Source organism: Micromys minutus, assembly GCF_963924665.1.
Source record: "Micromys minutus genome assembly, chromosome: 9".
NCBI lineage: Eukaryota > Metazoa > Chordata > Mammalia > Rodentia > Muridae > Micromys > Micromys minutus.
In genome coordinates, this window is record NC_137978.1 from 36,059,024 (window position 1) to 36,085,011 (window position 25,988).

Consider the following 25,988-nt stretch of genomic DNA (forward strand, 5'->3'; position numbering starts at 1 on the left):
AGAGTGCACCACGAGGTAAATGAAATAGGCCATTTTCCCTGTCTACAGAATGGAAAGATGGAGACACAGCTCAGGTGCCCGGCTGCGTTGGGAGAGCCAGGCCAGACTCCTGTTCTGGGTCCGCATGTTCTTTCCAGCAAGTGTAGGCAGTTGTGGCAAGTATGGCGGGGCCACAGAGCTGAGACTCAAGGAAGCGCCTATGGCCAGCTGTGGTATGGAAATCCCAGAGTGGGGCTAGGATCCAGATGAGAGTCAGCTTTCTCTGCCTCTCGGCAGGGTTAGTTCTGGGCAATAACACCGGTGGCAGACATCTCTGCCAGCTGGGAAATGGGCCTCCTTTGGCAAAGGAATCTGGAAACACTCTGAGCTGCTCTGCTCAGGTAGGGCCTAGGCGGGCTCAGATCAATGAGAAAAGGCTAAACAGTGGGCATGTGTCAGTGTAGCTTCCAAGAGGCCAATGCTGGGCTCACCTCTGACCACGTTCAGCAGGAACCTAAGATAACTAGCCTTCTTTTAAAGCCACCCGAGTGCTTAGTCTATAAGAGTGAACTGTCCTGTTTCTATGGTACACACACACTCAGATTACAATTCAGTGGCATGCACCCAGGGGTAAGACAGTATAGAAACTACAGCGGTGAGGTGTGACATCTGTCACATGTCACCAACCTTTTCAGGGAGATGACTGTCAGTTGGTGAAATCTGGTGTTAACTAATTTTAAAGGCCAATTTCGATTTAAATGTGTTGTGAGAAAACATTATCATTTGGCTTTATATACACTTTATACTTATAGTGGAGTACAGGAATTATGTGCCCATTGGGTAGTAGTGCCTTCAAAGTAGATATACCTTATAAAGTGTATATTTACTCCAGTGTAACTGACCCAACTCACATTTCTAGAACCTTCCTTGGAAACTGTGAACTTTTATGCTTCCTCGGAATGGGCGAATCTTTGTCCTTTATGATAGGTCTATAATTTTTAGTAGCCAAAGAGCACTGTGTCCAGTGAATACAGGGGTGGTGGGACTTATCAGGTAGCAGGAGTTGTGAGGAGTGGGGGTAAAGAAACTAAACAAGGCCTGTTGATAAAGTTATGAGGCCTCTTTCCTTTGACGGCTACTGAAGTAATCCCAAAGAGTAACCTCAATGTCCTTGGCATCTGCCCTAAAACAACTGCGGAGGATGGGTCTTCCTAGTATGTATATGAGGTAACTCTGGGCAGATCTGTTCGCTGCTTGTTTTCAGTTAGACCCTCTATAAGCAGAAACAAAACTCTGTCTCTACCACTTGTCCCAGGGGAAAGATCTCATCTACTGCTTTAAGAGTTACAGAAAAAAAGCACTTGGTATCATGTCTACAATAGTCCACTCACCCCTCCACAAATACCCAAATCTCCCCAATTTGGAAAAATGGGTGAGGACAGGTTCCTGGAGTCTGGAGAACAGCAGCATGTGCAGAAGAAGCAGGGGTGGGGGTGGGTGGGGGTGGGGGTGGGGGGCGGGGAAGAACAGTCATCGCCTGGTAACTTGCTGTGGTAAAATCCCACTGGTTTCCAGATGACAAGTAAGCACAGTCCACTGAAAAGGAAAAGTCCATGGTGTTGAGTTCTAGTGCACAGGAAACAAATGGCCATAGCTCATCAGATGCATTTTCAGCTGAGGCCAAAGGCAGCAAAGGTGCGTGAAGCTGCTGGAGCTGACCTTAGGTAAAGCAGGAGTGTGAGTTCTGAGAGACAAAGCTACCTATGGCGATCCCGGGTTACAAAGCAGGACCCATGCCAACCGGTGAAGTCAAGGAGTGTCCCAGCCTCACCTTCTACAGAGCGCTTCAGGGAGCAGCTGAGTGTCAGAGGAAAGAGGTGCGATGGTGACTGGGGGGGAGCAGACACGAGCATCCCTCTCGCCTGCACACGCCTCCATTTCCTGCATCTGAGAGCGGTGTTTCCAGGAGCTAAGTACATGTTCGCTGCTGCTCATGACCAGGGGCAGCAACACGGACTCAGCGCCTTGAAGCGCTACCCTTCCATCGACGTGCTTGCAATAAATGTTGGTTTCAAATCGGTCATTCGGGAAGTTGTTCTCGACGGGTGTTTTTCATTATGAGTTGTTACAAAAACCACAAAGCGAGGCTGTTTGTTCACACTGTCATTAGAAAGGATGCTGAGTGCCCGGATGGGGTTTTCTAGTTTCTGTGCAAATGAAATCACGTTAGTCCAGATCTAATTCACTGAACACTACTCAGGGAAGCAGTAGCATTTGGTTTGAATGCTGCCAAGAAAGCAGGAATTCACCGGAATTGTAAAGCAATCCTGTTAATGCTGTAACCAGGCTCGGGCAACATGGGCAGGCGGGGCCCCCATTGTTTTTGCTGAGGAATCCCGAACCTCTCCCAGTTCAGGCTCACTCTCACTAGAGGTAGACCCATTGGTGAGGGTATAGACACTCTCTCCAACTCCCTGCGCTGAAACACAACCATTTGGCTCATTCTTCTCCCTGGGACTTGCCAGTCCCGGGAGGATGGCCATCTTCCCAGTCTGCCTGTTTGGCAGCAAGGACATGGCATAGTCTGCAATGACTGCCCCCACATCTAAGTTGCACGCCTGGTCAAAGGCCAGGAAGCCGACATTGGCATTTGCCTCACACACCATGAAGGAGCCATCATCCATGATGAGAAGGTCGATGCCACAGAAATCCATGCCCAGGATGTTGGACACCTGGATAGCCAGCTGCTTGCCTTGCTCTGTCAGAGGGCACTTGACACCCACACCACCTGGAAAGAAAGCACAGCAACTCCAAGGTGACAAAATGCCACTCACTGAGGAGGCTAATGATCTTCAAGAGAGACAGGACTGGTGACAAAGGAGGAGTGAGACAAGTTCTTTTATCTACAGTGCCACTTAAAAGTTTAGAAAGTTGGGGCAGGAGAGATGGCTCAGTGGACCCTACTTTGGTTTCCAGCACCTATTTCAGGTGCTCACAACTGCCTGTAACTCCAACAGATCCAATGTTCTCTTTTGGTCCCCGGAGGCACCTACACACCTATGGCATAGAATCACACTTAAAATATTTAAAAGTAAAAATAGATATTGGAAAACCACAGCGCCTGACACACAGTGTGTATTCAATAAATGGCTGTTAGAAAAATGAAAATGAAAAATGATAATCTACTTATCCTATAGCAGACAGGAACAAAATACTTCATAATCAATGATAATGCTGAGCTGGAAATAAGGGCCCAGGGGACCCACCCAGAATGAACAAGGCTCTGGGTTCAGTCCCGACTACCAGAAAATGAAAGATAATAATAATAATAATAATAATAATAATAATAATAATAATAATAATATACTGTCAACCTCAGGTCTCAAACACACCATGTATACCCACAAATTTGAGGTTCCACACTGTGGCTTTGCACATGGCTACTGTGTACATGAAGACAACAGCCAGAGTCTCTCACAACTGTCTGCCTACATAGATTCTGGGCCATGTGCCAGCCCAGGGCAAGAACTCACAACCCAGTGATTCTCAACAAGGGTCATAACCCCTTTGTGAGTCGAGTAACACTTTCACAGGGTTCCCGTATCAGAGATCCTGCTTATCAAATATTCATATTTCATTTCATGACAGCAGCAAAATTACAGTTATGAAGTAGCAACAAAATAATTTTATGGTTGGGGCCACCACACGTGAGGAGCTGTGTTAAGGCCACAGCATTAGGAGGGTTGAGGACCCCTGCTCATAATCTCTCTCTTCCCCGCTCCCCTGCAGACGGTGCGGTTCTGCTTGGGGACTTTTAGTGACACAGGACCCAGTCAACCAATAAGCCTCTTTATAGTCAATGAACTTGGAGCATGCAACTGCTGAGTCAGGAAATAACTATAAGGTTTTTCTTTCCAAATCACCAACATACTTGATTCACCAAGTTTGATGAGAGTTTTCTGTGATAGGGACAAGGATGACAGAAAACAAACTTTCTGAGGGGGCTAAAGGGACAGGATTCTCTATATTCAGTCAAAATGTAAACTGCAGCTTTCTGGCAGCTTCATGCATGAAAAGAAAAGGAAATCTTCAATTGAAACATGAGAGCAAATACGTTTCCCCTCGCCAGCACCTTGGTTCAAGAATGTTTATGCTTTTGCGCTGACTGCATTCATAGCTCTCTGGGGACATCCGGGTTACAGGTTAGACCTTGTGAGGCCTTTGGTAAACCAACTGAGGGGATGGAGCTTTCAAGTCTAACTCCTCACCTCCTTCCTTATGCCTCCCATGTTTTATTCAGATGGACCTTTGCCCAAATGCTGGTCACTCCCTGGTCAACCCTGACTGCTGAGTCCTAACATCTACACAACAAACTTTTATACTCCAGTGTCGACACCAGGACCGTGTTTTCTGGCCCAGCCCTTGACTTCCTATTCCTCTCTGGACTGCAATGGGCAAGGGAAAGGTTCCCTTCTCATTTTCTGTGAGGCCCTCTACCCTCTCCCAAACCCCGACCCCCCAAGCCTTCCCTGAGGTCCTCTGCCCCCCCACTTCCATCCCCCCACCTTCCACCCCCAAGTTTTCCCCCAGGTCCTCTCCCCCCCCAGCCACTCCCACTTCCCACCCCGAAGCCTTCCCTGAGGTCCTCTGTCCCCCACTCCTACCCCCCACCACCCACCCTCAAGCCTTCCCTAACATCCTCTGCCCCCCATTCCCATCCCCCACCTCCCACCTCCAAGCTTTCCCAGAGGTCCTCTCCCCCCACCCCTACCTCCCACCTCCAAGCTGTCCCTGAGGTCCTCGGCCCCTCCCTCACCCCCACCCCCAATCCTTCCCCATCTCACCTAGAAAGCAGTTGCTTTGCATGCGGCCATCTGTGGAGCAGCGCAACATGGAACCAATCACCTGACCGCCTACCACCACCACCCGGATGTCCTTCCCGTGTGACTCCTTCACATACTTCTGGAACAGGTAGGGCACATCATGGCGGACTAGGTGGCAGATGTCAGAAAGATGATGCTTGTCTCTGGCCAGAAAAACAGCTTTTCCTTTAAGAAGAAAGAGCGCAAGGGAGACCGTTGGACAGGCTGTAGGCCTGTCTTATCATCCTACCTCCCAGCCTGTCTCCCTGCCCCAAACAGGTACTAGCTTTCTAGAACTTTCCGTGTATTGGTACCTCCCATTTCTTTGATGAGAGCTATTTTATGAAAATTTTAACCCCACTGTCTCCCCACACCTGATTTTTGTTTGTTTGCTTCTTTTTTGAAAGGAGGTCTCCCTCTGTTTGTAAACCAGGCTGCCCTAAAATTAAAAGCCTGATCCCTCAATCCTAGCTTCCCAGAGCGCTGAGATTACAGAGTTTATCCTGTGCCTGCCTTTTTTTTTCTCCCAAAGTGAAACTATAATGTATCCCAGAAACTCAGATAAGGAGCCAAAGCAAGATGCTGAAACTCCTAAACAATCAGTAAGTGCTTCCTTCCCACCACCTCAAGCTGCTACAGGGCCTGCCTGCCTGCCTGCCTGCTGCCTGCCTGCCTGCCTGCTGCCTGCCTGCTGCCTGCTGCCTGTCTGCCTGCCTGCCTAAGTGCTCTAAAGTCTACACTGGGATTAGTATATATGGCAGGCAGACACTCATCTTTGTTTACAGAACATAATGAATTGAACACAGTTTAGAGGAATCTCAAGTGTGGATGCAGAGAGCTGCAGAGGACAACCACAACACGGTAAGAGGCCCACAGGGTCCACGCTGCTGCCACAAGACGCGCCTGTCGGCTCATAGGAGGGGACCTGACAGACACCCTCCTAACTTCTATTTTTGTGTGTGATATTTGCATATATTCACATATATGTGAATGTGGGAGACATGGAGGACAGAGATCAATGTCAGATGTATGTGTGTACATGTGTGTGTGCGTATGTGATATGTATGCATAGTGGATGCAAGTGAACATGTGTGCACCCTGTACACATAAAGGTGTGGAGGCCAGAGCAAGATGCTGGGTGTCTTCTTCCATCAATCTCTGTCACTGTCTGGAGACAGGGTCTTTGAAGCTGGTTGTCTTGCTAGCTGTCCAGTCAGACTGCTCCCAGCATCTACCTGTCTCTACCTATTCCAACCTCAATGCCTGGTTGGTTAGGTGCACGTAAGCCACTCCCAGCTTTTGACAAAGGTGCTGAGGTTTCCAACTTAGGTCCTCACGTCGGCGCTGGAAGTGCTGTGCCCACTGAACTACCTCCACCATCCCCTCCACGTCATTATTATTAGTATTTTGACACAGCTTTTCTCACTAGGACCTGGAGCTCACCGATTAGGCAAGATCAACGATCACCCTGTCTCTCTTCTCCAGAATGAGGGTTCCAGGCACGCACCACCACACTTAGCTTTTTATGTGGGTGCTGGGGAGCCAAACCAAGATTCGCATGCTCACTCAGTAGGCATGCTACCATTGGAGCCATCTTCCCAGTTTCCTGTTTCCTCCTCCTACGTGAATAAATTTACTATTTGGCCATCTCCACTTGGTTCCACAGGGAATGGCTCCCATCCTGTGGCCTTCTGGGAGAGCTCCTCTGTGATTCTGAAGTTCCCATCTGCTCCTGGAGTCATCTGTGCTCCTGCTGTCCTCCAGCCCCTGCTCTCTAGCTGCATCTCAGTGAACAGTCGGAGCAGCATGCCCAACAGGTCTGCTCTGCAAATCTGGCATGAGCATGCGTGACTAAGCGTTCTTTTAGGCAAAAAAAGGAAAGAAATGTTTTCCCTAGGTTTCCTGTCACCACCAGAAAGAAGTATAACAGCTATGGAATCTTTAAAAAATAATAATGAAATGAAATTAAATTAGAAAGACAGGGTGAGTAAGAGTGCTTGTGCAATCCTGAGAACCTGATTAGAATCCCAGCATCCACATAACAGTCAGGTGGCTGGTGATTATCTGCAACTCCAGTTCTAAGAGTACTGGAGACCGAAGGATCGCTGGGTCTGCAGGCTGCCAGGCAAGTTGAAAAACTTGAGCTTTCTGATTAGCCTTAAAGCTGTAAGGTAACAGAAGAGGACTGATGCCTTCTCTTGGGATCTACACACACACACACACACACACACACACACACACACACACACACAAACACACACACACGTGCACACATGCAAACATACATGCACACACACACACAGAAGATATAAAACTGAAAAGCATCTCTCCAAACTGTAGCCAGCACTCGGAGCCAGACTGTAGCATCACGTTTACCAAGCATACTAATTCAACCACTCCTGATCCCACGTGTGCTATGCCATCTGAGTTACATAGCATTACTGCAGGGGGATTACTCTCTTGCCGAGACCTCTGCTGCACCCCTCCACTGCATTAAGCAGTGTAGCAGACCTTATATCAGTGTTTCTCAACCTGTGGGTTGAAACCCCTTTGGAGGTCAAATGACCCTTTTACAGGGGTCGCTGAAGACCAGCGGAAAACAGACATTTACCTTATGATTCTTAACAGTAGCAAAATTACGGTTATAAAGTAGCAACAAAAATAATTTTATGGTGGGAGGGGGTCACCACAACATGAGGAACTGTATCAAAAGGTCACAAGGTAGGAAGGTTGAGAACCACTGCCTTATAGAGTAAGGTGCTCAGGGCCCAGCCCCTACCCCGAGCATCATTTAAAGCTAGAACTGTTGAGCACTGTACTAGAAGAGCAAAATGCTACAGACCAGGGGTGTGTATGACGTCAGGAGCAGCCCTGACAGGATGAGCAAAGGCAGAATTCTGGTGAACTCATGAGAGCACATGGTTATGTAGAATGGACACAGTCTCTCCGGTGACTAAGGACAGCCTGGAATGAAGGCTGTTTGCACAGACCACGGCTCTGCGAGGAACATGGACTCGGTCCAGCAGGTAACATGGGGACTTGGGAGGGTGTTCAACAAGAGCTCTGTTTCCAAGAATCTACTCGAAGGAAAGCGCAGATGCTCTGGCTGTAGACTTGAGAATCTAAATCAGCTCAGGGGACCGTCTGCTGCATAGTTAAGGAGAGTTAGGCGTCTGGCAGGAGGGCAGAGGGAGCTGACCAGGGCAGGGAGAACACACTGAGTGTGCAGAACATACTGTGAGTGTGCGGAACACACTGTACCACAGAATTGCAGCTGCATGCACTGATTACCCAGCGAGCCCAGAGATACCACTGACCCCGGTGTCCCCGTGTGCTCTTCACCACCACTGGGTAGCCCAGGGGCTCTGCTTCATCGATCATTTTAGAGAAGTCTTCGTGCCCACCTGCCAAGAAAAGGTGAGAATCAATAAAGTGTTGGCCGAGGGGCAGAGGCTGGCCCAGCACTCGCCTGTGTACAATGTGCTGATGAAATCAATCCAAATCCATCCAAACCCAACAGGCAGGAACCACACCTGTAATGCGCAAGGTGGGACCAGAGGAAGGTGGCTGCCAGCGTCTAGAAACGTCACACCAGCTGTGGTAATCCTCATGGCATCCTTACAGTGGCCGACAAGGAAGTGGGGACCTGCTTGCGACTTCCTTGGATGTCTCATACTTTTCAGGTCACCTTCCTACCTCCTCTGTTCTGGCTTCCTCAAATGCTCGACTCACCCCCATCCTAAACAAATGGAGGCTGCTGGGCCCTCACTATCCCTTAACTCCAACCCTGTAACCCACTGTCTAAGAGCTGCTTGGAAGTTGCAGATTTCAACCACTTCCCTCCGTCTTCACTTCTGTAAGCCTCCTATGATGGCTCCTCTCCTCATCACGGAGCGAAAGCAGTCTTCTTGTCCTGAGGAGCCACATGAGCCTTTGATGAAGCCATATTTCCCTATGTGACACCTCTGCTCTCTCCCCTCTCACTTCTCAAATCGCAGCTGCCCAGTTCCTGTTGTAGGCTCTTCTTCTTCCATCCCCTAAAAGATTCCCCTCCCCCCCCCATTATTTTATGTTTTATTCTTTTGTTTCCTATGAGATGATCTCACTTTGTAGCCCAGGCTGACCTCAACCTTACAACCTGTTCTGCTTCCACCTCCCATGTGCATCACCACACACAGCTCACTTTTGAGCTTTGCCAAGACAGGGTAAACAGTTCTTTATATATTTTTTTTTTTGCTTCACAGAAAAACGTCTGTCAGACATTCTGGGCCAGAAGGCTAAAGATGGATGCTCCAATTTTACAGAGAGATTTGGGGGGGGTGGGGGGCTGTCCAGGCAGCCAGCTTTTTCTGTCACTTCTATAGTTTTGGAAGCTGCTTGCCTACAGTTCCTGCACCCTCAAATAACATTTATTTCTTCTCAAGTCTCCGATGGGGTTGGAGTCTAGATAGTTTTAGTCTCGCAATTAAGCTTAATGTTTAGGGTTTCAGCACGAACAGCCATAAACATTCCATGGAAAGGTCCTTTAGTCGGACCCTTTAGACCTCTGTTCTTTCATCCTGCATGCCCTCCTGTCCCTCTCTTCGCTCAGCATAAGGGAGGCTTCTACATCCTTGTCCCCAGCCTTTTGGAAGCTTCAGGTTCACTGCTCATTGCCTCCCAGGCATTTTTTCCTCATGCGGACTGTAAATGCCGCAAACACACCAAGTCTCCACTGAAATCGCACCCCCCCCCCTGCACCAGCCATTTACCCTGACTACCAGTTTACTTCTTTTGACGTCTTCTGACCCAAGGCAGAACCTAGTCACCTCGATTCCTCCCCAGACCCCTATACACAGCCAGTCACTCTGCTCTATTGTATCTCCAGGCGCTTCTGCCATGCCATTCCCCCCTCATTGAAGACGCTTACCACACCTACCCGTCTCCACTTTGTCTTATGTAATTCAGCCTCTGTGTGGTGGCCAACATGATCTGCGGGGTGACTCTGAGTAGACGCTTCCTGATCAGAAGCCTCCGGTTAGCTTTGTGGCACCATTATCTTGGCACACTGCGTGCCGCACCCTCTTATCTTTCCAATCCTCAACTCTCGAGTACCCTTAGCCTTCTGTAACTTCTGTAACTAGTACCACCAGCTAGGTATGTTCTCTTCGCCTCTGCCTCTTTTTCTGCTCTCTACTCCAGGCCCTTCTTTTTGCAGCTCTCTTTAGCTTAGATGATGCTACCTCTTTAAGGAAGTGGTCCTCGATGTCTGATCACTGCACTAGAAGCTCTCCTATGAACTCCTGTGTAAGCCTAAGGCTCTGAACACTGACCACACTGCATGAAAACTGCCTGTATATTTGCTGCCCTTTGCTTCTGATGCCATGGGAATGCCTTGGGGGCTGGACAATTCTAGGACTACACTGTGGTGGTCCAAATAAAAATGTCTCCCCATAGATTCATATATTTGATGCTTAGCCACCAGGGAGTAGAAGAAATTCTTTGATAGGATTTGAAGGATTAGAGAGTATGGTCTTGTTGGAGGGATTGTGTCAGTATGGTAGGCTTTGAGGTTTCAAAAGCCCACTTTAGGCCAGGTCTCTTTCTCTGCCTGTGGATCAGGATGTAGCTCTCAACTACTTCTCGAAGACCATGCCTGCTGCCATGGTCTCTGCCATGATGATAATGGGCTAAATCTCAGAAACTGTAAACAGCCCCTAATTAAATGCTTTCTACTCTAAGAGTTGCCTTGGTTATGGGGTCTTTTCACAGCAATAGAATATAAGACATCCTCTTACAGTGGTTGGTCCATGTTTTTCAAACTACAAACCGGGAGTGGCCATGGCATTTCACACCGAAAGACTGGCCGGTATCCAATATGCGAATTCCCCCACAGGTAAACAGACTCACAGAGAAAAGCATCCAGAGACACAGAAAAAGTTTCCCGGAGAGAGAAGAGAGACACCAGTATGTTAGAAAGGAGTTATAAATATATTTTCGAAAGACTCACCATAGGAGAAGGTGTCTGGCATGGGGACCCCATGTCCAGCCAGTTCTTGGAATGTCCAAAACTTGTTGATGCAGTTTAAGATGCTTTGTGGACGGTTGACCAAGCGGCAGCCCAGCTTCTCCAGGTGCCTCAGGATGGTGATTTCACTGTCCGACTGAACAGAAGGCGTGGATACTCGTACAACCACTACGTCGGGGAAGGTGGTCAGGGGTTTCTGGCTCAGCTGCAGGCCTGCAAGCGAGGGCTAGAGTGAGCACATCGCTTGCCAGTGCTTTATCAGCTGGAGGAAGTGCCTCCAGTGTTCACCTGGCCAGAAAAGAGCCTCAGCACTGCCGAGTGAGCATGATGGTGTATGCTGGTGTATGGCGCAAGAAAGCCGTAGACAGCGCCATCCTCCGGCAAATGGGCACAACGTGATTATGGTACAAGGAACGCAGAGGGGAAGAGAATGTAAGGCACCCAGATTGGTACAAGTTAGAAGAGTCTGTGGCACAGCTGCAGTGAGGTCCTGCTTCTCCTGGGGTGGGGGCTGCTCTGGGGCCAGCGGCTCAGGAGGGCATCAGTGCCACTGTTTTGGGGATCTCTACACTCTTCAATGACTGAGCCTCGTGAACTGGCTCAGCATTACGTGTGACCGCTTCCCCATTACCGCTAGTTTTATTTGGTTTGAAATCAGACCTTATGATGTAGCCCAGACTAGCTCAAACTCGAAGTCCTTCTGCCTCGGGGGCTGAGACTCCAGGCTTATGCTCTACCACACCCAGCTAAACAATCTTTATGAACCACAGTCTCATTGTTATATGCAAATGTCAATGTTAGATGGAGAAACAGGACTCTAGATCTGCTATGTAAAGTGTTTACCAGACACGTGCAATGTCTGGGTTCAACTCCCAGCTGCCTCGGGATTCAAAATAACTAATTCACTATGGTCTCAACTATGTATATAGATGCATAGGGGGAAAGAAAATAAATACACATTTTAAACATCGAGAATAGGGTTACAAATAATCTCTCAATCTCTCTGTCCTTCTCTGGCTCTCCGTCTGTCTCTCTCTGTCTTCCTGTCTCCAGGGTCTTGCTATGTAGCCCTGACTAGCCTGGCATCACAATGTATCCCATGTGGCTTTGCTTCATAGAAACACTCCAGTCTTGCCTCAGCACCTCAGTATCAGGATTATGAACATGGGCTCCTCTGACCAGTCCTTTTTTGTATTTTTTCTTTATCTAAATTTTCCAGAATTTTTTTCATGTGTATATCATTACAAAACCAAAGTTTAAAATGCCTACAAAAAATCAGTTCAACATTTAACAAATATTGGACTCAATATTCATTAAGTAACACTCACTAAAAGGCACTGTAACACTCACAAGCAGAAGGAGTTGAGGCTGTCTACCTGACTCTGGGCTAACCAGGGCCTCAACTTGATGTGAAGACTCAGAGGACCCTGAGCAGCCTGCACGTTACTGAAGGACGTCTGTGAAGAACCCTCTGGCTTGCCTCGCATGACACCAAGAGGCAGAGCTAGCCGTGAAATGCTTTCTGTTTTGTGCTGACTCCGTCCCTGGAGCAGCGCCTGGTTCCTGGCTGGCACCTGGTATTTGTTGAATTGGACAGAAGCGGCAGGAATAAGGACCCAGGCTTCACCAGGTCCAGTTACTCTTCCACCCCTTAGAATGGAGTGGGCACAGGAACATGGTACAGAGGGAATGCCAGGGATAGAGGTGGCTATGCAAACTGCTTGGTGCCTCTCAGCTCTGACACCCTAGGGTTTGTCTAACTCCAGATACTGAGTATCCACAGGGCACTGGGCACCTGGGATGGAGTGAGGAAGTTGGGGTACAGACTATGTGAAAGCAGTAAAAATTGAGTTCCAAGACTTACAGGGTCTGTTTCCATCCTAACCAACCTCAAAGCATCTCCTAAAGGACCTAGAGAAAACTTTAAAGTACATTTTACAGACCCACCTCACAGGCTTAAACATATAGCATTATATCTATATATGGTACCAAAAGCCAAGTACAAGTAAAACCAAACTTTCTCTAACAGGGATTCAGGTGTGGGGTGTTGCTCAGTGCTAGAGTGCTTACTGACTTCATATGAGGGTCTGAGTTCAAGGTCCTCCTAAGCTTGCACAGTGCCACACAGCATCTCCTAAACTAGGCATGGTAGCACACACCTGCAATCTCAGCCCTCAGGATGTTGAGACAGTAGGATAAAGAGTTCGAAGATTGCTTGGGCCATGTGGCAACGATAGGGTGGTTATATCAACATTAAAGTTCTAAGCTGAGAAAGAAGAAGAAAAATCTCAAAAAACAAAACAAAAAACAAACAACAACAAAAAACAAAAAAGCAAAAACAAAACAAAAACAACCCAACCAAACAGAAAGCAAGCCATCCACAAAAAGGACCATGTGGCTCTAACTTACAAGTCAGCCATTCCAAATAATTTACTGGTTATTCTTTAAAGGTGTGGATGGAGAGGGACAGTTATCACATCACATTTTCCCCCAGCACTTGTGCTGACGCTGTGAGCCCATTAGGTTGAACTGTCTCAGGACTAGTCTGTAAGAAGCAGCTGGGTTGGGTTCATTTGGCCACCAGCAACAGGACTGCTTGAAGGCGCTCTTCCTGGCAGTTTGAAAGATTCTCCGCTCCCTTCAGCCTTTGGAACAAGTATCGGAGAAGTGGGGACGAGGCAAAGTTGGAAGAAAAGGAGAGGTAGCCACACTGATCCAAACAGCGAACAAACAGGGAAGCCCAGCATATCGCCACGCAGTGAGACAGAGACCCAAGACGCTTCGGAAACCAATCAGCACAAGGCACGGACACCGTTGCGACACAGATATTCCAAAAAGCAAGGTAGGACATTTTTATTTTAACTGCTCAATGAGAAAATAGCTTGGCAACGGAAAAGCAACTCGGGGAAGCAAGAAGCACGAGAAGCATCCAGCTTTCAAATCCCAGCACAAGCCACAGACTCACAGACTTCTACATGGAAGAACAGGATTCGGTCCATCTCTGGGAATACCGACCACAGTGCACAGAGAGCTCAGCCTCTACAAGCAGCAGTACAGACACCTGGGACGTCTTACCAGGACTTCATCTCTCTCCTCCAACTGTAAATCTTTGGGCCTGGCTCATTCCCACTGTAGCCTTTAATAAATGAAGAACGCAATGGGTTAAAGTGGAACCCCAAAGGCCCTGGCAGGCTGAGCACAGGTCAGGTGCCTACCTAGGCTGCTGTCTAGCCCTGTGCAAGAGGGAATGGTTGGGTTGGGGGTTGTACCAGCACCATGTATCCATGGGTTTCACATCAATGGATCCAGCCAACTGCAAATAGAAAGTACTAGAAAAATTTAGTTTACGTCCATACTGAAAATGTCCAGGCTTTTTTTTTTTTCTTGACATTATTCCTTAAACAATATAAATATAGTATAGCAACTATTTCCAGGGCTGGGGGTATAGTTGAGTGGTAAGTCACTCACCAATTAGACAAAAGGCCCTGGGTTCAAATCCCACCCACCTTAAGAAATAATCTATAAAGAACCCACAATTATTAACACAATATTTACACTGCATTGAGTATTCTAAGTGATCTGCAGGTGTGCTGAAGGTGACATGTTAGGGCCTGGAGCATCCTTGGATTTTGATATGGGACAGAAGGGTCTAGAACAAATTACCTGCAAATACTAAGGGATGACCATACACCTTTGTCCTCTGACATTTCTGACACTCCTGCTCTGGACCATTCCATATGTGCTTGCTCAGTCTCTTCCCATTGGCCATCATCACATGGTTACAATGTGACCTCAGGCAGAGAAAGCTGCTTCTCACTGGAGCTTCAGTAAAAGCAGCGGCCACATGGGGCCAAGAACAATTTGCATCTGGGGCTGGCTTCTTGGCAAACCTACCTGCAAAGACCTTTAACCACACAGGCAATTTCCACATTGGCATCAACTCCCAGGTAGGCACCTGCTAAGCCTAATGCAAGGATACCACTTACTGAGCATGTCACCTTTCCCAGAATCTTTCGGATTCTCATTGAGGTTTTCTGGCCTCAGGTCAAGGGTATGGAGAACCTGTGTGAACTAGAGGATGGGCTCTTCTTGGTGGTGATGGGAAGGAAAGCCTCCCTCACTCTCAGATAACCAGGGACTTGACATGACCTTCACTCAGAGAGGTGGGGGAGGATGCAGGCAGTTCTGGGTCCCTCCATCCCTTGGACACCTGGCTGGGCTTGAGATTCACTATGGTTAGCCTCAAACCACGTTAAAACATTTAACCAAGAAGCGATCACTCAAAGAAGTCAGTAAGATAGTAAGGGGCAGGATTGGACATCAAACTCGACCATTCAATGACCCGGCGACGATAATTCAACTCTGTGGAACCAAAACGCCTTTTCTCCATCTTCTACTTTCGTGGGCAAACTATATCTCAACTTGTTCTTGAATTCTGTTTTCATGTGCCTGGTGCACACTTGTTGTATTAGCTTGCTTTGCTGTTGCTATGATAAACCAAACAACCATAACCAAAGCAACTTGGAGAGGACAGGGCTTATTTCATCTTGTACTTCTGGGTAACAGACCATCACTGAGGGAATTCAGGACTAGAACTCAAGGCAGGGACCTGGAAGCACAATCTGGTACAGAGGCCATGGAGGAGTTCTTCTCACTGCCTTACTCCCAGTGGCTTGCCCAGCCTGCTTTCTTATACCTCCCAGGACCACCAGGACCACCAGCTCAGGGATGGCGCCACCCACAGTGGGCCTCGCCCCCACATCAATCATTAATTAAGACAATACCCCACAGACTCACCTATAGGCACTGTGATAGAGATATCCTCTCAACTGTGGTTCCCTCTTCCTGCAGGGATACTTGAGCTTATGTCGAATTAATAAAAAAATGAAGCATGCTTGTAATCCCAGCACTGCAGAGGCTAAAGCAGGAGGATCATAGCTTTGGGGCCAGCCTGGGCTACATAGTGAACCCTTGTCTTAAAACAACAACGGAACAAACAAAAAGGACCCAGGGCAGAGAAGTAGAATAATTTCTTCAAAGAATCAAATCTGCTTCCATAACCTGTATTAGGATGAATTAAGTTCAGCAGAAGTAACTTTATCATTTGTGTGTGCAGTACCACATAAATGTACCTTACAATGGAGATATAGCATCACTATGTCTCCACTGCAATAAACAAATCCTAATTCCAAGGTAGAGCTTTAAAAAACAAAAACAAAAACCCTACTCTCTGTGATCCACAGAGAGGAAGGGAAATATGGCCATAAAATGGTCGTCAGCCAGATGTGCCTCTGGATGGTGTTTTTGCTGAGCATTTATCTGCTCTGTGCTGGGTAGTCTCCTAAGAATATCCATATATTTTATTTCATTTAGAGGCATCCTAAAATATGGACCCTAGGAAGGGATTTGACCACAAAGTCCTGACATTTACACAAAGGGAGTGAACTGGGGTTTACAGCTCTCCTAGCCTGCACATGCATGCACGCGCACACACACATGCACACACCTGGCTTCACAAAAGGAGACACCAACACTAATCTGGATCACGTACAAAGCAAACAGCAGAAAGAGCAGGATCCCGAAGGACTGGAGCAAGGCGGAACCCTACTGGGGCACCTTTCAAGTCGATGGTACCTTAGCAGGATCCTGCCACTGTGGCTGGAACTGAAGCTCCAGAGCCAGGCATTCTGTTACCCTCTGCATGTGTACTGTGTCAGAAGGAAGCAACAGGCTTGTGTCCCTGCTGCTTTTCTCCACTTCTCCATGTCCACCCTACCCCCACTCCTTGTGTCACCACCTCTCCTGAGGGAGTTATACGGACTCTGGGTAGATCCAGTCACCACTGTGCTTACCCTTTTGAGGTTCTCTGGGGGAAGATGTTCAAAGAAATCTCCCCTCCATCTCACGGAAACCCACAGTGACGTGTGTGGCCTCTTCCTTCCCCACGCACTGCTGTCTGAGGTCTCCTAGTTCAGTGCAGCCTTTATTGAACTTGAGGCAGACACACCCACTAAACGGCACAAAGGTGAGGCAGGCAACCTCAGCTCTCCCGGAGCTCACAGGAAGCTGAAGTCTGACTCAGTGCATGCATTACTTTGTCCCCATTCAGAGGTATTTTATTGGGCAGCTTCTTTGGGTCAATCTCAGTTTGGGTTTACCCAGGACACCCTGAGACCACAATGTGAGCTCATGTAGACAAACAGGCAGTGATTTCAAGAAATGCTGAGAGAGGAGTCTAGGAAGGGGCTGTGGGGAGTTAAGATCAGTGAGTTGGCATTCTCTGAAGGGGAATCCCCCCCACCCCCAGCATGGAGCACAAATACACCCACCTGAGAGGAGGAAGCCAGAAATTTAGAATTTAGGGTATGGTTTTCATTCTCCTATCCTTATGGGATCATGTGTGTGTGTGTGGGAGGGGTTATGCACATGTGTGAGTGAGTGAGTGAGGTATATGCATGTGTGTGTGTGAGAGAGGTATATGCATGTATGTGTGTGTGTGTGAGAGAGAGGTATATGCACATGTCTGTGTGTGTGTGTGTGTGTGTGGTGTTAGCAGAACAGACTCCTGGCTGCAGAAGTGGAATCCAGCAGTCAAATGGTTAGAGGGTAAGGACACGGGAGGGCTCCAGATAGCTGAAGAACAGCCATGATTCTAATGACAGATAGCAGTGAGACAATGTCCTTGTGGTATAAGGAGAAAGCCAACACATGACTGTTAATGTCCTGGGTGCCCTGTGGTGTTGGGAGACAGGGAACCTGGATGGTTGTCTCTGCATGGGGGAAAATGGAGGACTATTTCAGACAGGACAGGAGTTGGGGGGCTCCCATTGTGTCTGGGCTCAGAAGATGTGAAGCTAATGTGGGTATTTTGTCCACTCTGAACAGAACTAGCACCCAGGAAGGGCTTAGAAAAACTTTCCAAGATGCTGCCATGGAGGCAAAATGGGCCTGGCCTTCACACCAGAGTCCCGGCTGAACTGTCTGCTGTGTCTCTGGACCTGTCTCCCCTTCTGTAAAAGTAAGAGTCCCAGAACTAGGCAAACCTGCCCATCTCCTCTCAACGCCAGCACCTCACCAACACGGCCTTTTTAAAAACCAGGAAACAAGTCTTATCAAGCCCCTGTCTCAGTTACTTGAGGCTCATGGACCCCAGACTCCATGGCTGTCCACCCACCCCCACCCCCGCTGTGTGACCCCCACTGCTGGGCAAGCAGTCAACCACTGAGCTCCTCTCCCAGCCCGTATGGTTTTCTGCTGTCCGTCTGTCTGTCCCTTCTCATCTTTGCTGTATCCTCTCAGACCACACCAAATGGGCTCTAAACCCCCTTGCCAACCCCTCCAGGTGAGCCTTCCTTTCTGTACCAGCTAATATTTTATCACCCAACATAAGCTAGAGTCACCTGGGAAGAGGGGACCTCAACTGAAAAAATATACCTCCATCAGACTGGCCTGAAGATATACCTCCATCAGACTGGCCTGAAGGTATACCTCCATCAGACTGGCCTGAAGATATACCTCCATCAGACTGGCCTGAAGATATACCTCCATCAGACTGGCCTGAAGATATACCTCCATCAGACTGGCCTGAAGATATACCTCCATCAGACTGGCCTGAAGCAAGTCTGTGAGGCATTTTCTTAATTGATGATTGATGTGGGAGAGCCCAGTCCATTGCAGGCAGAGGAACCCTAGGCAAGTAGTCCAGGGCTGCAGAAAAAGCAGGCGGATGGAGCTGGAGAAGATGACTCAGCGGTTAAAAGCACACACCGTTCTTCTGGAGTACCAGAGACCCATCTCCAGCAACCACATCAGGCGGCTGGCAAGGCCTCTAACTCCCACTCCAGAGTAATCCAACTCCTCCAGCCTCTGCGGGCACGCGCATACATATGTAAGGTGCACACTCATATGTATGTAGGGCACATACATGTGTACACTTACACAAACACATAATTAAAAACATTAAACAAATCTTTACAAATATTAAAATAATGGCAACAGAAAGAAGAACAAAACAAAGAAACATTGAGCTAAATACACCATAGAGAGTGACCCAAAAATCGCCTCCAGGTTCCTGCCCTGAGTTCTTGTCTGGGCTTCTGGGAGTGACAAACTGTGATCTGGGACCTGTGAGCCAAATAAAGCCATTCCTTCCCAAGTCACTTTGGTTGTGGTCTTTATCACAACAAACAAAAGCAGATATTTTCTTTCTTCTGAGTCCAGCTGAAGGCCGTTCTCTTCCTGGTGACTCTGTTTCCCCATTTGCCCTTCCAAGCCGGGATGTTTTCTCACCTTTTCCTCAGGTCACTGGCCCTAGACATAGGGTCGATGTGTTCACAGCTCCTCAGTTTACCTTCTAGAGCTTATCTTCTCGCCCCCTGGTGGGTGGAGAGATGTAGTGTCTCCCTCTTCACTGAATCACAGGGAAAGTGAGCCATGGGTCCTTCCTCTATAGGCAAAGCCCCCCCCCCATCTTTAGCTTCCCCTTGACTCCCCCCTATTTTCCACAGGCTCTTTACAAAATCATCTTGCAGACTGTGTTCTCACTACGCTTCCTGCTCCTCTCAAAATGCTACAGTGGCTCTCACTGCGAACTGCCATGCCTTGCCCCCATCCTTTCTCTGTCACCCCCTCATTATCCAGAGTGACACCAATGTCCATTACTGACCCACAAAGACCCTGTGTAGCTGCTCACCTCACCTCACCACCCCACCCCTCAGCCTCTTCTCCTCATGTCTGCCCCACACTCCCGAGTTCTTCCAAACAGGACTCCTCCGTGTTCCTTCCTCCCAGGACAACTCTACTCTCTACAGCTAAACAGTGAACTTCTTGGGGTAGGAGGACGTGGGGAGGATAATCCAGAAGGAGAGGGAGGACAGAGAGCAAAGAGCATTGAAAATGTTTGGAGAAGCCAAAGGGAAACATTGTTTAATAAGCTTATTTAAAAATACATATAGAATCCATATGGTTGAAATGGAGTTATGCTGCATAGGGTGATAATGTCTCCCCATCCCCTACAGGAGCCAAACTCTAGTGCCAAAAGGGGGAACCTCCCTTCAGGTTGGTCAGGGGATTCCAAGAGACCCCTAAAGCAACAGAGGCTACTACCATTGCCCTTGGTTGCCTCCCAGAACCTGGAGGTAAGACCTGCTTGTTGATCGAGCTAGAACTGACTTGCACACCTTTTCCCTGAGGTCTAGCTCTCACGATATCGGAAGGTGCCCTACAAACTGCCAAGGGAGAAAAGCAATCAACAGTCCCGCCCAGATGTAAAGCCCAGGAAGGACAACAATGAGCAGGTGCAGCAAGACGGTCCCACTGCATCTGGGGTAACCAACAGCTGTCCCCTGCATCTGGGGTAACCAACAGCTGTCCCACTGCATCTGGGGTAACCAACAGCTGTCTAACTGGACTTACGGCTCAAACGGAGGAACTTCCTGGCTGGTACTGTAAACTTAGCCAGCTACCCATGGTTAGAGAGGTCACAGACCCTCAACAGAGAACCCAGAATTGCCACTTGCCTACGCCAGCTAATTCCTAACTGCATTCCAAATACTCTTCCTTATACCTACAGATAAGTGCAGCTCTCGGCCCTCATCAGAGCACCTTCTTTAAAGCAGACTGTACACTTCCTGACCTCCTGCTCTTGACTAGAACACACCTGTGGGTGAGGGCACACTAGTCAGCCTCATAATTCCATTCTGTACCGCCTGCTTTCTTCCTGTCTTACTATAAAGAGACACCACGACCATGGCGACTCTTACAGAGGAAAACATTTAATTAGGGCTGGCCTACAGTTTTGGAGGCCATCATCATCATGGTGAGAAATGTGGCATACAGACAGATGAGGTGTTGGAAAAGGCGCTGAGAGTTCTACATCTTGATCCATGGGCAGCAGGGAGAGGACTATGCCACTCGGCCTGGTTTTGAGCTAGTAAGACCTCCAAGCCCACCACAGTGACACACCTCTTCCAACAAAGCCACACCCACTCTAACAAAGCCACACCCGCTCCAACAAAGCCACACCTCCTAATAACGCTACTCTCTATGGGCCAAGCATTCAAACACTTGAGTCTATGGGGGGGGGCGCATTTCCATTTTTTCCCCTTTTGCTTTTTCAGAAATGCTCTGTGTTGTTCACTTACCTTGTTTATATTCTACCTCAATATAGAATGTAATCTCCTGGAGAGGCAATGATTTCTGGTACTTTTATTCAGGTACCTAGAACAACACCTTGCACTCGGTCAGCAGACACATGGTGGCAGAACACATGACACATAAATCTGTGAGGGTGAAGGCCACGTCTGTTCCTATTTGCCATTCTATATCTGCAGAATATGTCTTGGCGCCCTGCTTAGTCAATACCTGCCAAACAAACTGGGTAAAATGGAGAAACTGGATTGTCGTGAAGAATAAAACATGTATTAAAACTTAATGATAAAGGTACGAGAGTAAAGACCCATCATCCCTATTCAGTCCTCAACACAGAGTCACTGAATTATCACTTGCTGCTGGGGAAGTCTTGAGGAACTCAACTGGTAGCCCTGGCTGGCCTGGAACTTGCATTGTCCCACCTGCCTCTGCCTGCCAGTCACTGGGATCAGCTCGAGCCCCACACCCACCTGTGCAGTTTCCTTTTGAGACAGGGTCTCATATAGTCCAGGTTAGAAAGAGCTTGAATTCAAGGACAGTCTAAATTGGAAACAAAGCAAGGCTCTGTCTTAAAATAAAAAAAGAAAAGACTGGGCACATGGCAGGCTGCTTGCCTAACATGTGAACAAAGCCCCGAGTTCAATTTTTTTGTGCCACAGATAAAAGAGAACCTGACCTAGAACTTTGTAGCACTGGATCCTTTTGGGAGATCACCAGCTGCCTGGCTTATACAAGACCCTGGCTTCCATCCCCAGGGCTGCATAAACATAAATAAATAAACAGATAAGGCCACCAAAGCTCAAGCTCTGAGAGCGGCAGGAATGCTGAATCATGCTCTTCCTAAGAGACAATGCTAACACGGGCCCCTCTGCCAGGCCAAACACATTTTCTATGGCTTGGCTTATGACTTCATAACTATCCCCTTTTCTTGAGTCAGTTAATAATTCTGACCTGAGGATGATCGGAGAGCTTAACTGTCATTAGTAAACCTGACCTCCGTAGAACAGCTCATCACAGACACATCTAATCATGATCTCCCAAACACAGGCACCAACTGCATAAAAGCCTTGTATACTTCAGTACAAGCCTCATACCTCAATTTAGACAACAAGCATTAGCAAAGGCCTACTATGTCCTGGTTATAGAAAAAAATTTCACCTAGATAGGGGAGAGGGTGGATGCAGGCCTTGTACACAGATAAATTATAGTAAAAATTCAATGGGTGCTACTCTGATGTTTGGTAGCAGGTGGAAGTTATCTCCATGGGGATAGGGAAGGAGCTTAGGAATGGCTCCAGGAGAGACCAGTGACTTGAGCTAGATTTGAGGGATGAATGGAATTCTACCATCTGTGGGGAGCCAGATGGGGACCTCAGACTGTCACTGTAGTGGGAGCCCAGGAATCACAGGACAACAGTGATGCCAATGTTGGCTTACACTTGAGAAGACAGCAGATCCACTGAGTACCGCTGTAACTCCCAGCTGGTGCTGTGTGCATAATGACCTCACTGCTGCTTATGAGTATTAATAAGTAAGAAGAACGGAGCACAAGCCACAAGCACACAGGCATGAGGACCCACTATTATGACTTCGTTATTACTGCTGTTACTATTAGTTACATGCATTTTGGTCTTGTGATCACCTGTGTTCAGGGAAATAAACACTTAGTGAATGATTAGAGGATTTGCAGCTTCTCAAAGGAACAAAACAAGGTAGGTGAGAAGTTAAGCCAGCAGAGTGTAGAGGGGGTGCTTTCTATAGGACTGCATTAGTAACCTGAGGGTCGATGGTCTCTCCTTAAGGGGCTCCCCACCCCCAGCACCATCCGAATCCAGGTTGGTTAGGGTAGATCATCAAAGTAAAAATAACCATCACAGAGCCATGGTTTTAATCCTAGCATGGGGGGGGGGGGGTAGAGGCAAGTGGATCTCTGGGAGGTGAGGTCAGCCTGGTCTACATAGCAAGTTCCAAGCCAGCCAAGGCTACCCCTAGTGAAACCCGTCTCAAAAAAAAAAAAAAAAAAAAAAAAAAAAAAAAAAAAACCAAACAAATTAAATCATAGTGATTCAGAAAGCACGTAAGCACTTAAGTGGAATTCATGTGTGAAAATGTCTGTGTTCACAAACTAGTTTTTCTCCTTTCGGACACAGGGAACTCTATACAGATGCTTGATGGATGGATGGGAAAATTGAAGACTAGTTTTTGGTGTTTTTTTTTTATTTATTTAATTTTCACTTTTCTTAGAATTGCCTCTTTAAAATGGGTTTTTAGATATACAGAGAGAGCATTTTCAGAAGTACGGACGTACATGTAAAGACTGATGAATGATGGGAAAATCTGACTACCACCTCTCCAGAGGACATTTTTACAAGCTGTAAAATAAGCAAGCAAACTTATTTTGATATTAATGATTTAATTGAGATCACCAGAATGTAACTGATCTGTCCACTTAAATATGGAACTCAAAGCACAGATTTTTAAAAAAGATTCATTTTATATATATATATATATATATATGAATACACTGTTGCACTCTTCGGACACATCAGAAGAGAGCATCCGACCCCATTACAAATGGTTGTGAGCCACCATGTGGTTGCTGGGAATTGAACTCAGGACCTCTGGAAGGGCAGTCAGTGCTCTTAACCACTGAGCCATCTCTCCAGCTCCCGAAGCACGGATTTTTCAAGTATAGAGAACCTTAACTTAAATACAACATACACGATTCAAAGAGATGGGGGCAGGAGAGAGGGCACAGTGGTTAGGAGCACTGTCTGCTTTTCTGGAGAACCCAGGTTGGATCCCAGAACCTACATGGCGGCTCACAACTGTAGCTTCAGTTCCCAGAGGATATGATGCCCCTTCTGGCCTCTGCAGGTACTGCATGCACATGGTGTACAGACATCCATGGAGACAAAACACCCATACACATAAAATTAACCATGAAAATGCAAAACCAAACAAAACCCTAGAAATCAAAGTCAAAATGATCTTCACAAAGCAAAGCAAAGACATTTGTTAACATAAAAGCTGTCAGAAGAATCCAGCTCTTCAGATTCTCTATTCAGAAATGGAGTTTCACCGTTAACCAATCGAGGGTTTCAGAAACCCAGGCTTGAGCAATGGTATTTTTACACTTAACCACGCCTCTTGAAATGTGGGGTGTCTAATGCTTGCAAATACTACTCCAAAAGTAATTATGGAAGGTTTAAATACACTTACGGATGAACAATGTACAAATGAACTATTTCACTTAGGGGCACATACTCAAAACCTCACTTGCAAGTAGTCTGTTCAGGATGTGGAATCCCTTCCCTTGCTAAAGGGATTCTACTCAATCAGACAAAGATGAAATATAGATAACATTCCAAGACACATCCAAGAGGGCCAAACCCTCTTCAGCTCTGGACCCCCTGAAATAGCTGGCTATCTCAGAGAGCTTGCTGAGAACACAGACTGTAAGCCAGTGAATACGAGTTTCCAAAGTCATAGATAGCTTAGCAATGCATAGCAGGCATGTACTGAAGATAGTAAGACTATCTGAAAACAGAACGCTTTGAATAGGCAGTCAGGGATAATAGCCATACCCCAACCCCCAATTCCCCTGGACCCGGCACTGAACGGACGAGTAAGGTCTGAAGGTATTTGTGACTATCTTGGAATCAGAATTTAACATTCTTTGGAAGGAGGACGAATAAATGGAAATCATCAATCGTCCCCTCTCGCCCTTTCCCCTCCAGAGACAATCCCAATCTATTCTCAGCTGTCTCCTATAATTAGGTTCCCAGTTTGAGACTAGTGTTCTACCCTGGGCGTTCATCTCTGGGGCATAAGTACCACCGGAAAAGTTTCCCAAGCATCTGCCCTAAGAGCAATTTTGTGAATTCTGGTTTGGTCCTTTACATTTCGGAATCCAACCTGACAGGTCACCTGTGTTCGGAGAACCTACAATGTGAGGTTTGGTGCCTTTAGCTTCAGGTGAATGCGAATGCCCCATTAACTCGGCTCCGAAATGAATGAATTAAGCATCTACTCTACTCTTGGCCTCAGGGTGCATGCAGCAAAGAGCGGCTACCTCGGAGCGGGGCTCAAGGAGGAGAGCCGCTGGCTCACGGGACCCCGGCGCCCCTCCCTCCCTCCCCGGGCTGAGCTCACCTAGGTGGCCGCCGACAACGGTGACGGCGATCTGGTCCAGGAACACCGCCCGGAAGCCCACGTCCTGCTCGGAGCAGCGCTGGCGGAGCGCGCGCAGGATCTGCACCTGCGGGTAGTCCTCGCGGATGAGCCGGTCGGTCAGCAGCCAGACCTGCGCGCACATGGCGACCGAGGCTGCGGCCGCCCGCCCGCGCGACCCCCTGGCGCGTCCCAGGAGAGCACCGCGGCTCCGCTTGCGCCGTGCGCCAGGCGCCTCTGCAGACCCCGCCAGGCAGATGCTCCGGATCGCCCAGCGCCGCCGCCGCCGCCGCCGTCTCCTCCGCCTCCGCCCAGCCAATCAGCTCGTCGCGCCGTCCGGGGAGGACGCGGCCCGGAACCTGCGGAGCTGCGCAGCCTGCGGCGGCCGGGCGGGGCTGGGGCGACCCCGGGAACCCGGTGGGCCACCGGCGGGGTAGGTGCTTCCCCAGAGAGAGAGGTGCGAGTTTCAGAGGCTCCACTAAGCCTCTTCCAAAGACAACTCCCAGACTGGCAAGGTCACATGGCGGGGCTCTGCAGTTGGACTTGACCCTTAGAAGAACGATCTGTCTGTCCCAATCCTGGCCTGCAGCCAGGCTGGGAGAAGGAGGCAGTTGGGTCTTAACAGCTAGATAATTCGTTTAGATAATTCGAAGATTCTTTTTCTTTTCTCAGGGTCTCCTTTTCTGAGCATCCCCTCCCGGTTTGCACCAGCGGACCATCATAACCCCAGTGTCATAAAAATAGGTCTGAGAGGACCCCTGGGGTGTGTTTTTTCCTCTTGCTCCACAGCTCACTTCCCCTCCGCCCTCCAACTCAGTC

The 25,988-nt window shown here is 48.1% G+C and overlaps 1 protein-coding gene across 1 annotated transcript; it reads right to left on the bottom strand.

The window, feature by feature from the left end:
* Nucleotides 1-2,309: 2,309 nt before the first annotated feature.
* Nucleotides 2,310-25,314, bottom strand: RIMKLA (ribosomal modification protein rimK like family member A; the record flags this gene model as incomplete). The annotated part of the gene is made up of 5 exons (XM_080922153.1): nt 2,310-2,767; nt 4,824-5,027; nt 8,159-8,245; nt 10,831-11,061; nt 25,152-25,314. 5 exons carry the CDS (start codon nt 25,312-25,314, stop codon nt 2,310-2,312), a joined length of 1,143 nt encoding a protein of 380 aa, XP_080778279.1.
* Between the last annotated feature and the right edge of the window lie 674 nt (nt 25,315-25,988).